This window comes from Heterodontus francisci, chromosome 3, assembly GCF_036365525.1.
Source record: "Heterodontus francisci isolate sHetFra1 chromosome 3, sHetFra1.hap1, whole genome shotgun sequence".
Classification (NCBI taxonomy): Eukaryota; Metazoa; Chordata; class Chondrichthyes; order Heterodontiformes; family Heterodontidae; genus Heterodontus; species Heterodontus francisci.
This window is the reverse complement of record NC_090373.1, coordinates 30642467-30657539: the sequence shown is the minus strand read 5'-3', so window position 1 is coordinate 30657539 and position 15073 is coordinate 30642467. Positions and strand designations below refer to the sequence as shown.

Sequence of the window (15073 nt, the reverse complement as noted above, 5' to 3'; positions counted from 1 at the left end):
TGTCCTTGTACATGAATCAGAAAAAGTTAGCATGCAGGTACAGCAATGAATTAGGAAGGCAAATGGAATATTGGCCTTTATTGCAAGGGGGATAGAATTTACAAGTAGGGAAGTCTTGTTACAATTGTACAGGGCATTGGTGAGACCGCACCTAGCATACTGTGTACTGCTTTGGTCACCTTGTTTAAGGAGAGACATAAGTGCATTGGAAGCAGTTCACTAGGCTCATTCCTGGGATGAGGAGTTTGTTTTATGAGGCAAGATTGAGCAGCTTGGGCCTATACTCAATGGAGTTTAGAAGATTGAGAGATGATGTTATTGAAACATGTAAGATTCTGAGGGGGCTTGACAGGATAGACGCTGAGAGGATGTTTCCCCTTGTGGGGATCTAGAACTAGGGGACATTGTTTCAAATTAAGGGGCCTCCCATTTAAGACTGAGATGAGGAGGATTTCTTCTCTCAGAGGTTTGTTGGTGTTTGGAATTCTCTTCCCCAGTGAGCTGTGGAGCCTGGGTCATTGAATATATTCAAGGCTGAGTTAGACAGATTTTTGACTGACAAGGGAGTCAAGGCTTATGGGGAGCAGCCAGGAAAGTGGAGTTAAGGCCACAATCAGATCAGCCATGATCTTACTGAATGGCGGAGCAGGCTCAAGGAGCCGAATGGCCTACTTCTACTCCTATTTATTATGTTCTAAAAAAAAAAGGAAGACTGTAATGGGAATAGGACCATTAAAGGATAGATAGGATAATATCACAGGTGACAATAGAGAGACGGCAGAAATATTAAATAATTATTTACCAGGAGATAGAACAGGTAGACATGAAATTGAATGATGCACTAATGAGATAAGTGCATTTAAAATAAAAAAGATGTATTGAATAAACTAATCAAACTAAAAGAGGATAAAGCCCCTGGTCTGGATGGATTGCATCCATGTATGTTTAAAGAACCTAGGGAAGAGATAGCAGAAGCATTACGACACATATTTAATAATTCGCTAGAAAAAGGTGTAGTGCCAGTAGACTGGTGGATAGCTAATGTAACATCTATATTTAAGAAGGGGGACAGAACATGCCAGGGGTGTACAGACCAGTCAGATTAACATCAGTGGTACAAAAAATAATGGAATCCCTACTAAAGGGGAGAACAGAAGAACATCAAGAAACGAAAAATATAAGGATGAATAGTCGGCATGGATTTCAAAGAGGAAAATCTTGCTTGACCAACCTCATTGAATTTTTTGAGGAGGTAACAGATAGATTAAACAATGGCAACGCAATAGATGTCATTTATCTGGATTTTCAAAAGGCCTTCAATACTGAGAATGCAGAGTCGGGGGGGCAAGTGGCAGAATGGATAGCTAGCTGGCTTCAAGTCAGAAAGCACAGACTGTGAGTAAAGGGTAGTTATTCAGAGTGGCAGAAGATGGGAAGAGGTGATCCACAAGAATCCGTGCTGGGATAACTGCTGTTCAGAATTTACACTAACGATTTGGACTTTAGAATCAAAAACACAATTTCTAAATTTGCAGATGACACAAAATTTGGGGGGGCGGGGGGGGGAGGTACGGTGGAGATAGTCAATACTGAGGAGGACTGCATCACATTACAGGAGGACATTAATAAACTTGCAGAATGGGCAAATAATTGGCAAATAAAGTTCAACACGGATAAATGTGAGCTAGTACATTTTGGTAGGATGAATAGGGAGGTCACTTATTACTTGGAAGGTACAAGTCGAGGTGGAGTAGAGGAACAAAGGGATCTTGGGAGTACAAATACACCAATCACTAAAAGTTGCACCACAGGTTAGCAAGGCCATAAAGAAAACAAACCAAGCACTAGGCTTTATTTCTAGAGAAAGAGAACTGGAAAGTAGGGAACTTGTATCGAACATTGGTTAGCCACACTTAAACAGTACTACATGCAGTTCTGGTTGCTGTATTATAAAAAGGATATTAGAGGCACTAGCGAGGGTGCAGAGATTTACAAGGATGATACCAGAAATGCGTGGGTAAACAGATCAAGAAAGGAATGACAGGCTGGGTCTCTTTTCTCTTGGGGAAAAAAAGGGGTAACCTAACAAGAGGTCTTTAAAATTATGAAGGATTTTGATAGCTTGGATACAGAGAGAATGTTTCTGCTTGTGGGAAAGAGCATAACTAGAGATCATCAATATAAGATAGTCACCAAGAAATCCAATAGGAAATTCAGAAGAAAATTCTTTGCCCAAAGAGAGGTGAGAATGTGGAACTCGCTACCACAGGGAGTGGTTGAAGTGAATAGTATAGATGCATTTAAGGGGAAGCTAGACAGGCATATGGAGGGGGAAGAGAATGGAGGGTTACAATGACAAATTTAGTTAAGGAAAGATGGGAGAAGGCTCAAGTGGAGCAGAAACACCAGCATGTTGGACCGAATGGCCTGTTTCTCTGCTATATATACTATTTAATCTTATGTAATTGATTTTGGACAGTTGAAATTGTTAAAGTAAATGCGTGTTTCTTTCTTTACTGCTAGAGAAACCTGGGATTGAATTGATAAAAGGAAAGACTCTCAGTCTTCTGCTGCTGGAGTGCAATCAGTTCAATTTTTGTCCATCATCAATGTCACTGGTATATTTGATGGTTATTTAATTGATAATTTTCAGGTTATGCTGCTTTACATCCTGTTTACAGGATTTTCCTTGGTTTGCAACCCTCCTGGAGACCTGCATTCCTCTGTACTGTCATTCCCCAGCCCCACACCTTCTTCCAAAACCAGTATGATCAAAATTGACCATATGCTTTGCAGGCCCGGTCCAGTTTGAAAATCAAAAGGCCCAAACTGCACATGACCAGTGGACCACTCTGAGGATGCTGCTACATTCGGTCAGTCATTCCAGCTTCCAGAATATCCGCTGGGTCATTCAACTTTTTAAACTCAGCAGCAGCAGCATGGGGTTGAGTGCTTCAGAGAGCTGCAGTTAAAATATCTCACGCAGATGAAGCCAGAATTGGGAGAGGGATTTGGGACAGGGGACACTGATTCACAACACACTGATGTTGGCTTTGTCAGACTATCAGCGTGACTGGATGGACATAAACAACCCTCACCAAATTCCATCCAGGGTTCAGGAACCACAGCCACAGGATTGCATTTCCTTCGTGCACAGCAAGGCTGAGTTGCACAGATTCTTCCAGTCTTCTGCCTCCGACAGCTGCCAGCAATTTGTGGAGAAAATCATTTGAGCTGAGAAGATGGCCCACATAACGAAAGAAGGGAAACATGCCAAATGTTTTTAGGTAGGTATATTTTCATGTGTCTCAATGCCAATTCAATGTATGTTTAAGTTAGAAGCTTGATATGCATAATTTACCATAACAAAGGTGTCAGTGTTTGAGAACAAGATAAATTGCGTTCTGACAGAACAGCTGCTTTAAAGGAATACACCCGACCCAAACCCGACATGACCACATTGGACACGAACCCGACACGGCCAGAGTCCCTCCAATTTTTCCCGCGACCGACCCAACCACCAGAATATTCCGTTTACCTACCTTGCGACTCAGAATCTGCAGGAAGCTGCAGCATAGCGTGATGACATCAGAGAGACGCTCACTCACTCACTGCGCACTCAGAGTTTCCCTTCTTGATGTCCCGGACTCCCAGCTCAGGTAGGTTTTTCACTTTTAACACTTACCAGCAGAGCAAAATGCAATTCTTACTTTGTGTCCCCGACCCGGAAAAGCGACCAGACCTGAACCCGATGCATGTCGTCGGGTCTGTCGGGTTCGGGTCGGGTGGCAGGCCTTTACACCAGAGTGCACCTTCAATCAGGATTCACCAATAATAAAAACAAAATTTGGAAGTTCCATCAAATGTTTACATTACTACTGATGTATATTATGCATAGATGGAGCATAAATTAGACATTGCAATCAGGGATGTATCATCTAAATCTTCCTCAAAATGACCATCAGATTATAATCTGATCATTTCCCACTGCTCCAATTGACAACGAAGCAACTGAAAAGCAGCTGATAATCAGAATGAAGCAGATTCAGTGCTGCAGATGAAATTGTAGATGTAACCTATATACAACTGACTGTAGCAAAAAGCTTATAAAGCAAATTTTTTTTTTAAATTCATTAATGGGATGTGGATGTCACTGGCTAGGCCAGCATTTATGTCCATCCCTAATTGCCCTTGAATGTGGTAGTGAGCTGCCTTCTTGAACTGCTGCAGAAGGTATACCCACAATACTGTTATAAAGTGAGTTCCAGGAGTTTTACCCAGCGACAGTGAAGGAACGGCGATATAGTTCCAAATCAGGATGGTGTGTGACTTGGAGGGGAACTTGCAGGTGGTGGTGTTCCCATGCATTTGCTGCCCTTGTCCTTCTAGTTGGTACAGGTCGCAGATTTGGAAGGTGCTGTCTAAGGAGCCTTGGCGCGTTGATGCAGTGCATCTTGTAGATGGTACACACTGCTGCCACTGTGCATCGGTGCTGGAGGGAGTGAATGTTTGTGGATGGGGTGCCAATCAAACGGGCTGCTTTGTCCTGGATGGTGTCGGGCTTCGAGTGTTGTTGGAGCTGCACCCATCCAGGCAAGTGCAGAGTACTCCATCACACTCCTGACTTGTGCCTTGTAGATGGTGGACAGGCTTTGGGGAGTCAGGAGGAGCATTACTCGCCACAGGATTCCTAGCCTCTGACCTGCTCTTGTAACCACGATATTTATATGGCCACTCCAGTTCAGTTTCTGGTCAATAGTAACACCTAGGATGTTGATAATGGGGATTCGGCGATTGTAATGCCATTGAATGCCAAGGCGAGATGGTTAGATTCTCTTGTTGGAGATGGTCATTGCCTGGCACTTGTGTACCGTGAATGTTACTTGCCACTTCTCAGCCCAAGCCTGGATATTGTCCAGGTTTTGCTGAATTTCTACACGGACTGCTTCAGTATCTGAGGAGTCACGAACGTTGCTGAATATTGTGCAATCATCAGCGAACATCCCCACTTCTAACCTTATGATAGAAGGAAGGTCATTGATGAAGTAGCTGAAGATGGTTGGGCCTAGGACACTACCCTGAGGAACTCCTGCAGTGATGTCCTGGAGCTGAGATGATTGACCTCTAACAACCACAACCATCTTCCTTTGCGCTAGGTATGACTCCAACCAGCAGAGCGACTTTCCCCCTGATTCCCATTGACTCCAGTTTTGCTAGGGCTCCTTGATGCCATACTCGGTCAAATGCTGCCTTGATGTCAAGGGCAGTCACTCTCACCATCTCTTCAGTTCAGCTCGTTTGTCCATGTTTGAACCAAGGCTGTAATGAGGTCAGGAGCTGAATGACCCTGCTGGAACCCAAACTGAGCATCACTGAGCAGGTTATTGCTAAGCATGTACCACTTGATAGCACTGTTGCTGACACTTTCCATCACCTTACTGATGATTTAGAGTCGACGGATAGGGCAGTAATTGGCTGGGTTGGACTTGTTCTGGTTTTTATGTACAGGACATACCTGGGCAATTTTCCACATTGCTGGGTAGATGCCAGTGTTGTAGCTGTACTTGAGCAGCTTGGCTAGGGGCACGGCAAGTTCTGGAGCACAGGTCTTCAGTACTATTGCCGGAATATTGTCAGGGCCCACAGCCTTTGCAGTATCCAGTGCCTTCAATTGTTTCTGGATATCACACGGAGTGAATCGAATTGGCTGAAGTCCTGCATCTGTGACGCTGTGGACTTCAGGAAGAGGCCGCGATGGATCATCAACTCGGCACTTCTGGCTGAAGACTGCTGCAAATGCTTCTGCCTCATCTTTTGCACTGATGTGCTGGGCTCCCCCATCATTGAGGATGGGAATATTTGTGGAGCCACCTCCTCCAGTTAATTGTTTAATTATCCACCACCATTCACGGCTGGATGTGGCAGGACTGCAGAGCTTCGATCTGATCCGTTGGTTGTGGGATCGCTTAGCTCTGTCTATTGCATGCTGCTTACGCAATTTGGCATGCAAGTAGTCCTGTGTTGTAGCTTCACCAGGTTGACATCTCATTTTGAGGTACGCCTGGTGCTGCTCCTGGCATGCCCTCCTGCACTCTTCATTGAACCAGGGTTGGTCTCCTGGCTTGATGGTAATGGTAGAGTGGGGGATATGCTGGGCTATGAGGTTTCAGATTGTGATTGAGTACAATTCTGCTGCTGCTGATGGCCCACAGCGCCTCATGGATGCCCAGTTTTGCATTGCTAGATCTGTTCGAAATCTATTCCATTTAGCATGGTGGTAGCGCCACACAACACGATGGAGGGTATCCTCAATGTGAAGGCGGGACTTTGTCTCCACAAGGACTGTGTGGTGTCACTCCTACCAATACTGTCATGGACAGATGCATCTGCATCAGGCAGATTTGTGAGGATGAGGTGGAGAATGTTTTTCCCTCTTGTTGTTTCCCTCACCACCTGCCGCATACCCAGTCTAGCAGCTATGTCCTTTCAGAATCGGCCAGCTTGGTCAGTAGTGGTACTACCAAGCCACTCTTGGTGATGGACATTGAAGTCCCCCACCCAGAGTACATTCTGTGCCCTTGCCACCCTCAGTGCTTCCTCCAAGTGGTGCTCAACATGGTGGAACTGATTCATCAGCTGAGGGAGGGTGGTAAGGTGGTAATCAGCAGGCGGTTTCCTTGCCCATGTCTGACCTGATTCCATGAGACCTCTTGGGGTCCAGGGTCGATATTGAGGACTCCCAGGGCAACTCCCTCCTGACTGTATACCACCGTGCCACCACCTCTGCTGCGTCTGTCCTGCCAGTGGGACAGGACATATCCGGTGATGGCAGTGTCTGGGACATTGTCTATAAGGTATGAGTCCGTGAGTATGACTATGTCAGGCTGTTGCTTGGCTAGTCTGTGGGCCAGCTCTCCCAACTTTGGCACAAGCCACCACATGTTAGCGCGGAGGACTTTGCAGGGGCGACAGAGCTGGGTTTGCCATTGTCATTTCCGGTGCCTCGGTCGATGCCGGGTGGTGCCATTGCTGTGGGTCTGGTGTCACATGCAGGCTAGACAGCAGATTTCCTTTCCTAAAGGATATTAGTGAACCAGATGGGTTTTTAGAACAATCGACAATGGTTTCATTGCCATCATTAGACTAGCTTTTAATTCCAGATTTATTAATTGAATTCAAGTTCCACCTTTGCTGTGGTGGGATTCAAACCCATGTTCCCAGAGCTATACCCTGGGTCTCTGGGTTACTTGTCCAGTGACAATACCACTACGCCATAGCCTCCCCTCCAAATCATGGAACTAAACATGTGGGATTCACATTAGTTCACTACTTGAGTCCTACAGATGGATTTTAATGTTTAGAAATTAAAATGATGCACACTAGAACAGGAAATAAATATACATAATGAAAAGGCCCTTTTTCAGACAAGTAATTGAGGACACACCTGGAGTTGAACTGTAGCTAACCTCTGGTTTTATCAGAGTAAAGAGGGCACCAAACAAACAGTTATTGACTGAGACTGCAGAGAACACATACAGTACAGTGATTTTATTTTGTAGTTGCTCAGTGGACATGAAAGGGTCCTAATTTCTAATGTGCCAATTCTGTTGGGAAAAGCCCAATCCCACCAGAATGTACTAACTGTTTCCTGCTAAAGGGGCAAAACACCAACAGAATTTCAGGAAGGCCCACCCAAATAGATTTTAAACAAAACCAACAAGATAAAAATTCTGATGAAAGGTCACAGACCTGAAACATTAACCCTTTTTCTCTCTCCACAGATGCTGCCAGACCTGGTGAATATTTCCAGTACTTTGTTTTTATTTCAGATTTCCAGCATCTGGAATATTTTGCTTTTATTTTAAGATAAAAATATACACTGCATGTTGCTACTCAGGGCTCAAAACAAAGCAGAGTAATTCTTCCCTGCAATTTTACGCATCTTGGGCCAATAATTATATGGTTGTGCGGTGAGGTATTTTTGGACCAAAATTCTTTAGGCCCCCTCCAACATCAGAAATGTACCAGAAAAGGAACCCCAAAGCACCCGACCTCTGCTCCTAAACCTATTGGAGAATGTTGGACCAACTGCTATAACAGTCGCATGCTGCAATTTCAAATCTCCAGAAGTGTGTCCAGAGTTGGCAATCCTATTTCTGCCACATCTTTCACAATAGCATGAAGGTCAACAAGATTCAGATTATTTAAATCACATTATTGTAAGATACTCTAGACATGCATGCATATATATGGAGGATTAGAATTTGGTATAATCTCATATGATTCAGGTTTTTGCTTTCTTTTTACTTATAAATGGCTTGTGGAATTGTTGAATAATGAAATGCTAAAGTTGTTCATTCACAGGATGTTTTAGTGCTGTGTGTGTCAGGGTACAATTTAGCTGATACTGCAGTTTAGTTTTTGCTGATGTGTAGGATTTATGTTGTAAGATGTCTGATTTATGCCTGTGGACTACTTTTTGTTGCCACACTGGAAAGCGAGATAGCCTAGACAGCCTTGAGATAGGAAGTGGGACAGTACAATAGGATAGTAAACAAGTTTGCATCTCTTATTTTGTAGGAACTCTTACATTTCTAGGGGTCTCGTTCACAATAGCACTTGTCATGTCATAATGAAACATCTATGTGCGTGAGAAGTGACCCATAAAGATCTTGAGCTTTCCTTAACAGTTTGTAGAAAGAGTCGACATTGAAAGAATGGATGAAGGTTACCCAGGGAACAACGGGGTAATTGTTTTTATTTCTCAGTATGTCTACTACTTAAAAATATTGTGTGACTGGACTTGATCGAACAAATTAAAAGAATTACATTGCAACCATTTTTGGTTTGTCAGATTCAAATTTTCTACTATTCCATTACATAACTTAGCTCAGATAATAAACTAAACAATCAGTAATCTATTTAAAACAACACAGTCTTCTACAGACCGGTTCACCTTATTTTGAAACACATAACTGAAATTTAGGCTTTGGGTTGAAGTCTTATTCATGGCTATTTCAAAAGTTGAAAATATATTTAAATTAGTCTCTTACCTGGAGAAAATGCTCGGTGAAATTGACACATGTCTTCACCAATCAGTTCCTGGGCAATTTGCTGGATCTTTAGTCTAACATCACCAAATCTGGCCTCAGATTCATTTAGTAATTCTTCGATGTCACTAACACTGTGAATGGAAACATTTATTAGATGCAAAAGTTAACTAACCATCAGTTGTAAACAGGTAGTTTATCAAAAAAATTCCACTTGAATATCAAAACAAATTTGATAATTCGTCTTTCCAAGTTTGTTTTGCTCATTTCAGTCCACGGTACTGTGATGTGGGAAACTTCAGTTTTTATTATTTGTCAAAAGGAAGGGAATATTTCTTTCTCTTAGTGTTTCACTCAGCATTGGATATATTTCCCATTGCAAACAATGAGTGAGCTGGGGAGTGGTATAGTTGGATAGTTGGTAGGTCTTTCAAAGACAGACCTGCCTCAGGCACGACAGTCTGAATGGCCTCCTTCTGTGCTATATGATTCTACGATCAACTCCAATAGTTAGCTAGAGATTATTATTGTCTGGGGGGGGGGGGGGGGGGGTGGGGGTGTTGGAGGGGGATGGTGGCAGGGTGAGCATCGGTCACTGTTGGAGGTACAAGGAGAACACCTGGCTCCAAATTAAAGCAAGTTTAAAAAAACCATAAGTCTCCTGTGGTATCTTTATGGCTTGCTGGTTAGGCTGCTGTAGAGGCTGAAAACTAGCAAACGAAGCCTGAAATGCACGCAGGACAATCATTTCAATATAGAAATGAGGCCTACGCTCCTAAAAAAAAACCCTGAAGAGGTTAGCGGCAGCCCAAATCAGGGGACTGCTACTCTGCTAAATTGGTATTTATTGTGCCCATCTGTAAAACAGGTCCAACAATGTTTGAATTTCTGCCCTTTTGAAACAAACTGGATACTGAATTTCCTATTTCAGTAGTAATATACATACTCGCAAATATTGTGTTTTGAAGTCTTCACTTTGACCACATCTGTGGTTACTACACCTGTAATTAGCAGTAGCTGTGGTTTCTTTCAGTAATAGTTACAAATAAAGCAAATATTCTTGATCAAGAATGTATTTCCTTTTCTCCGTCTAAAGGATGAAAATTCAATTTAGAAATCTTGCTCTTAACCATTTTTGAGCTTTACGAGTCAATTACTTGGTATAACAAACTATTAAAACAGTGAACTGAAAATTTATGTTTATTAAAGATCATACAAATCAACAAACTCACTAATAGTACACAGAATACTTTAAGGTAGAAACGTATAGGGAAAGCAGTAGAGGAGAATGCCTGATGCTACAAAAGTGGCATCAGATGGGACTGGGTCATTTGTCAGGGCACCCAACAAACAAGGGCTGTAGAAGTCCCATTCTTCTAGGCCACGAGCCTGCAAAAGAATGCAAGACCCTGCCTCCCCACTCAATGCTCCCAAACCCTTTGTCATGCTGGGGCCCAAACTCCCCACCACACCCCATAGATCTTAGGATCCAACCTCAGAGTCCACAAATTACCAGACTGTATTATCTGTCTTCCCTGATCAGAGAACTGTCCCCAGGGCACCTAGCATCTAGGATCCCTCTTCCAGTTACCCTACTTTCCAGAATCACCCTCACACTTTGCAGCATTCCCAAAATACCAGAAAACTTAAGATTGGAGCCATAATATCTGCTGTTCCTAATTCACCTTCCCACAATGTAGCCAGGGTTCCGATCTGTGACTGAACATTTATTTCAACATAGAGCAATTACACCAAAAGCACTGAAAAAGGACACACCAACACTTAGGCAGCAGAATAATACATAATGTTTTAAATTTCCATAATGTTCCTGTCCCCACAAAACACTGTATCCTTTGACTTACTGTTGGGTTCACAATAATTAAGCATGGCATACCTGCACAAGCAGATTTCACATCTTGTTACAGTCGCAAAACAACCTGGAAATCCTGCATGCTTTTCAGTTGGAAAATAAAACTGACCAGCACACACCAATTTGCAAAGTTTCTGGACTAAACATTAAAGTATGAATGACTGTTAAGTAAACAGAGCCACATTTACACTTGTGGCCTTAACGAGACACAGGCTGACACTATCAGCAGAATGATATAATATGCATCACATTCAATTACACTTCTGTCCTTATCAAACACCATTCATCCAATTTTTGTTTTATTCATTCATGGAATGTGGACATCGCTGGCTTTGCCAGCATTTATTGCCCATCCCTAATTGCGCTTGAGAAGATGGTGGTGAGCTGCCTTCTTGAATAGTGCAGTCCATGTGGGTAGGTACACCAACAGTGCTGTTAGGAAGGGAATTCCAGGACCCAGCAACAGTGAAGGAACAACGATATCAGGAAGGCGTGTGGCTTGGAGGGGAACTTGCAGGTGGTGGTGTTACCATGCAACTGCTGCCCTTGTCCTTCTAGGTGGTAGAGGTCGTGGGTTTGGAAGGTGCTGTCTAGGAACCTTGGAGTCAGGACAGCAACACTATAAGAGATCTGTTTTATACATAAATAGCACTCTTCATTTATTAATTTATTACAAAATTAAATACATTTAATTAATATCTTGTTTATAACCCACCTGGTTACTCTGTGCAGAAGAAAAATAATCCTTTTGCTTTCAATAGTAATATCACGACTGAGTTTTACTAGCCTCTCATATTTATCATGCTTTGCATCCAGCTCCTTTTGAAAGGCTGATCAAAACAAAGAGGAAAATGGTTAGTTTATCTATAATCACAATTTTAGTTCATCTGTGAAAATGTCAATGGACCATTCACTGCGAATGATACAGTGTCATTCTTATAGAACAATAGAAACTACTGCTTGTTTCACTTCCGCTAACATTGAAAAGCACTTCCTGAGAAGTCCCTCAGGCAGAGAACGAAACCAGAGGTAGCCTCCACAGCAGTGATTTATTTAAACCATGCATAAACCAAGTCTTCTTCCCTGTAAACCATAGATTAAAGGAACCTTCCCAGGTCTGCAAAAGTTAGTTTGAAAACAGCAAAAACCCTTAGGGGTTATTTTGGCTAAACGGTGAAAACAGCTTTGGGTGCTGTGCTAATAAGATACACCTGTGTGAAAGTCCAGATTTAGCACACAATTTTCAGGCTAACTGATGATCATGATGATGTGAACGTGTCTACAGCTGCTAACCAGAAACCTGCAGGTTTAGTGCTCAAGTGCTGATTAGAGACAATATTTGTGCAGCAGACTATATAGGTTCCTCACACCTACTTCCAATGAAGGTGTGGTGTGCTCTGCCTGCCACATTGGAACAAGTTGCAGAATGGCTCAGGGACTGAGGGAGAGGGCGCACAGGATATCGGATGCTGCATCGAAGGTCCTGGTGGAGGAGGGACGTCCTGTATCTGCAGGGGGGCAGGATGTACCACCTTGCCCTCCTTTTTTCTTCCATTATACTTTATTCATAAAATTTGCAAAGGTACATTACATAACAGTTAAAATTTAACATTACATAAAGTGCAATACAGTTCAGTTTCTCTCAATACAGTATGCAGCACTCTCAGGTTATATATTATAGCTTATATTTACAAAGTACATTTCATGTCAAACATACAGCCCAAGGGGTTTTACACAGGTTCCAGCCCCTCAGTGTACTATGGCAGAAGGGCCTTAGACAGTGGCCTTTCCCCATTGAGCCTTTGTGGCAGCTGCCCCAAGCTTTGGCACGTCCCCAGTACGTAGTCCTGGACATTGGAACGTGCCAGTCTGTGTCACTCGGTCATGGACAGCTCTTTGCACTGGAAAACCAACAAGTTTCAGGCAGATCAAAGAGCGTCTTTCACCGAGTTGACAGTCCTCCAGCGGCAGTTGGTGTTTGTCTCGGTGTGCGTCACTGGGATCAGCCCATAGAGCGCAGAGTCTTGCGTTACAGAGCTGCTTGGAATGAACCTTGACAAAAACCACTACATCTCTTTCCAGATCGCATTTGTAAAGGCACATTTCAGGAGGTGAGCAATGGTCTCTTCCTCTCTGCATCCGCCTCAACGTGCGGTGGTGCTGAGACACTGGGTGTGCATAAAGGATCTGATGGGGGAGGGGCTCTTCTCAGTACCAAACTATTGCCATTCTGCTGCCAAATGACTTTGACAGTCTGCTCAAGAAACCGTCCAACAGGATCCGCTACCTCCTTTTCCAGAGGGCCTCAGGGACATTACATGCGGACCACTGCCTGATGGACTTGTGTTCAAAGGCGTTTTTCTGTACAAACCTTTCCATGAGGAACAGGTGGTACAGCATGGCCCAACTGAATGGAGCATTCCATGGCCCCTTGCCCTCCTGTCCTTTTCTCCTGGAGCAGCTGATATCCTCCTCCAATTCCTCTTCCAGACCAAGAGGGCCTCCTAGCAAGATGCTGATGACCAAGCACTCTCTTTCCCCTGGTGACTCATGTAAGGTGGAGCAGCATCGCACTTATTCTTTTTAGGTGAATTCAGAGAATTTCCAGAATAAATATTGCTCATGTATTGGTGAAGTCTTGACAAAGTGTCCCAGAAAGTCTCTGACTGTGTTTCAGAGGTCCTCTTCACATCTCTAGCAGCAATAACTATGAAATAGTGAGTATCCCTTTAAGTAGCACTTGGTATCAACATCAACACCATGTTTACTCCCAAACGGCTGGTCACTGTTAGGAGAAGCCATTAGTTGAACATTCGCCACCAATATGCCATGCAGCCTCGAATGAAAACTCGCAGGCATTTTGAGTGGCAATCAGCTATCCGCTGGGCAGCTGTTCCTAGTGCCGCCTTCAACTCCTTTACCAAGATGGCTTCTTGCACTGAATGTAGGCTAAGCCAGCACTTCAGCCTAAGACTCCATCTTGACCAGCTCTTTAGCGCCTAAAGTATTTGGTAAAAAAAATCGCCCCCTTAAGGTTTCTTCAAAGCTTTATTTAGTTCTTCAAATGTCTTAACTCCAAATGTTTTTTTTAATTCATTCATGGGATGTGGGCATCGCTGGCTAGGCCAGCATTTATTGCCCATCCCTAATTGCCCTCGAGAAGGTGGTGGTGAGCTGCCTTCTTGAACCGTTGCAGTCCACGTGGATGTACACCCACAGTACTGTTAGGAAGGGAGTTCCAGGATTTTGACACAGCGACAGCGAAGGAACGGCGATATAGTTCCAAGTCAGGATGGTGTGTGACTTGGACGGGAACTTGCAGGTGGTGGTGTTCCCATGTATGTGCTGCCCTTGTCCTTCTAGTTGGTAGAGGTCGCGGGTTTAGAAGGTGCTGTCTAAGGAGCCTTGGTGCATTGCTGCAGTGCATCTTGTAGATGGTACACACTGCTGCCACTGTGCGTCGGTGGTGAAGGGAGTGATGTTTGTAGATGGGGTGCCAATCAAGCGGGCTGCTTTGTCCTGGATGGTGTCGAGCTTCTTGAGTGTTGTTGCAGCTGCACCCATCCAGGCAAGTGGAGAGTATTCCATCACACTACTGACTTGTGCCTTGTAGATGGTGGACAGGCTTTGGGGAGTCAGGAGGTGAGTTACTCACCTAAGGATTCCTAGCCTCTGACCTGCTCTTGTAGCCACAGTATTTATATGGCTACTCCAGTTCAGTTTCTGGTCAATGGTAGCCCCTAGGATGTTGATAATGGGGGATTCAGCAATGGTAATGCCGTTGAATGTCAAGGGGAGATGGTTAGATTCTCTCTTGTTAGAGATGGTCATTGCCTGGTACTTGTGTGGCGCGAATGTTACTTGCCACTTATCAGCCCAAGCCTGGATATTGTCCAGGTCTTGCTGCATTTCTACATGGACTGCTTCAGTATCTGAAGAGTCACGAATGGTGCTGAACATTGTGCAATCATCAGCGAACATCCCCACTTCTGACCTTGTGATTGAAGGAAGGTCATTGATGAAGCAGCTGAAGATCGTTGGGCCCAGGACACTATCCTGAGGAACTCCTGCAGTGATGTCCTGGAGCTCAGATGATTGACCTCCAACAACCACAACCATCTTCCTTTGTGCTAGGTATGACTCCAGCCAGAAA

At 43.8% G+C, this 15073-nt stretch overlaps 1 protein-coding gene across 1 annotated transcript in view; it reads right to left on the bottom strand.

Moving 5' to 3' along the window:
* tsnax (translin-associated factor X) overlaps window positions 1-15073 on the bottom strand; it is a 151465-nt gene that overhangs the window by 114434 nt on the left and 21958 nt on the right. The window contains exons 3-4 of the mRNA XM_068020793.1: window positions 11636-11750; window positions 9054-9184 (exon numbers count right to left, since the gene is read on the bottom strand). Coding sequence (XP_067876894.1) covers window positions 9054-9184; window positions 11636-11750 — 246 coding nt within the window. The remainder of the gene's footprint in view (window positions 1-9053; window positions 9185-11635; window positions 11751-15073) is intronic.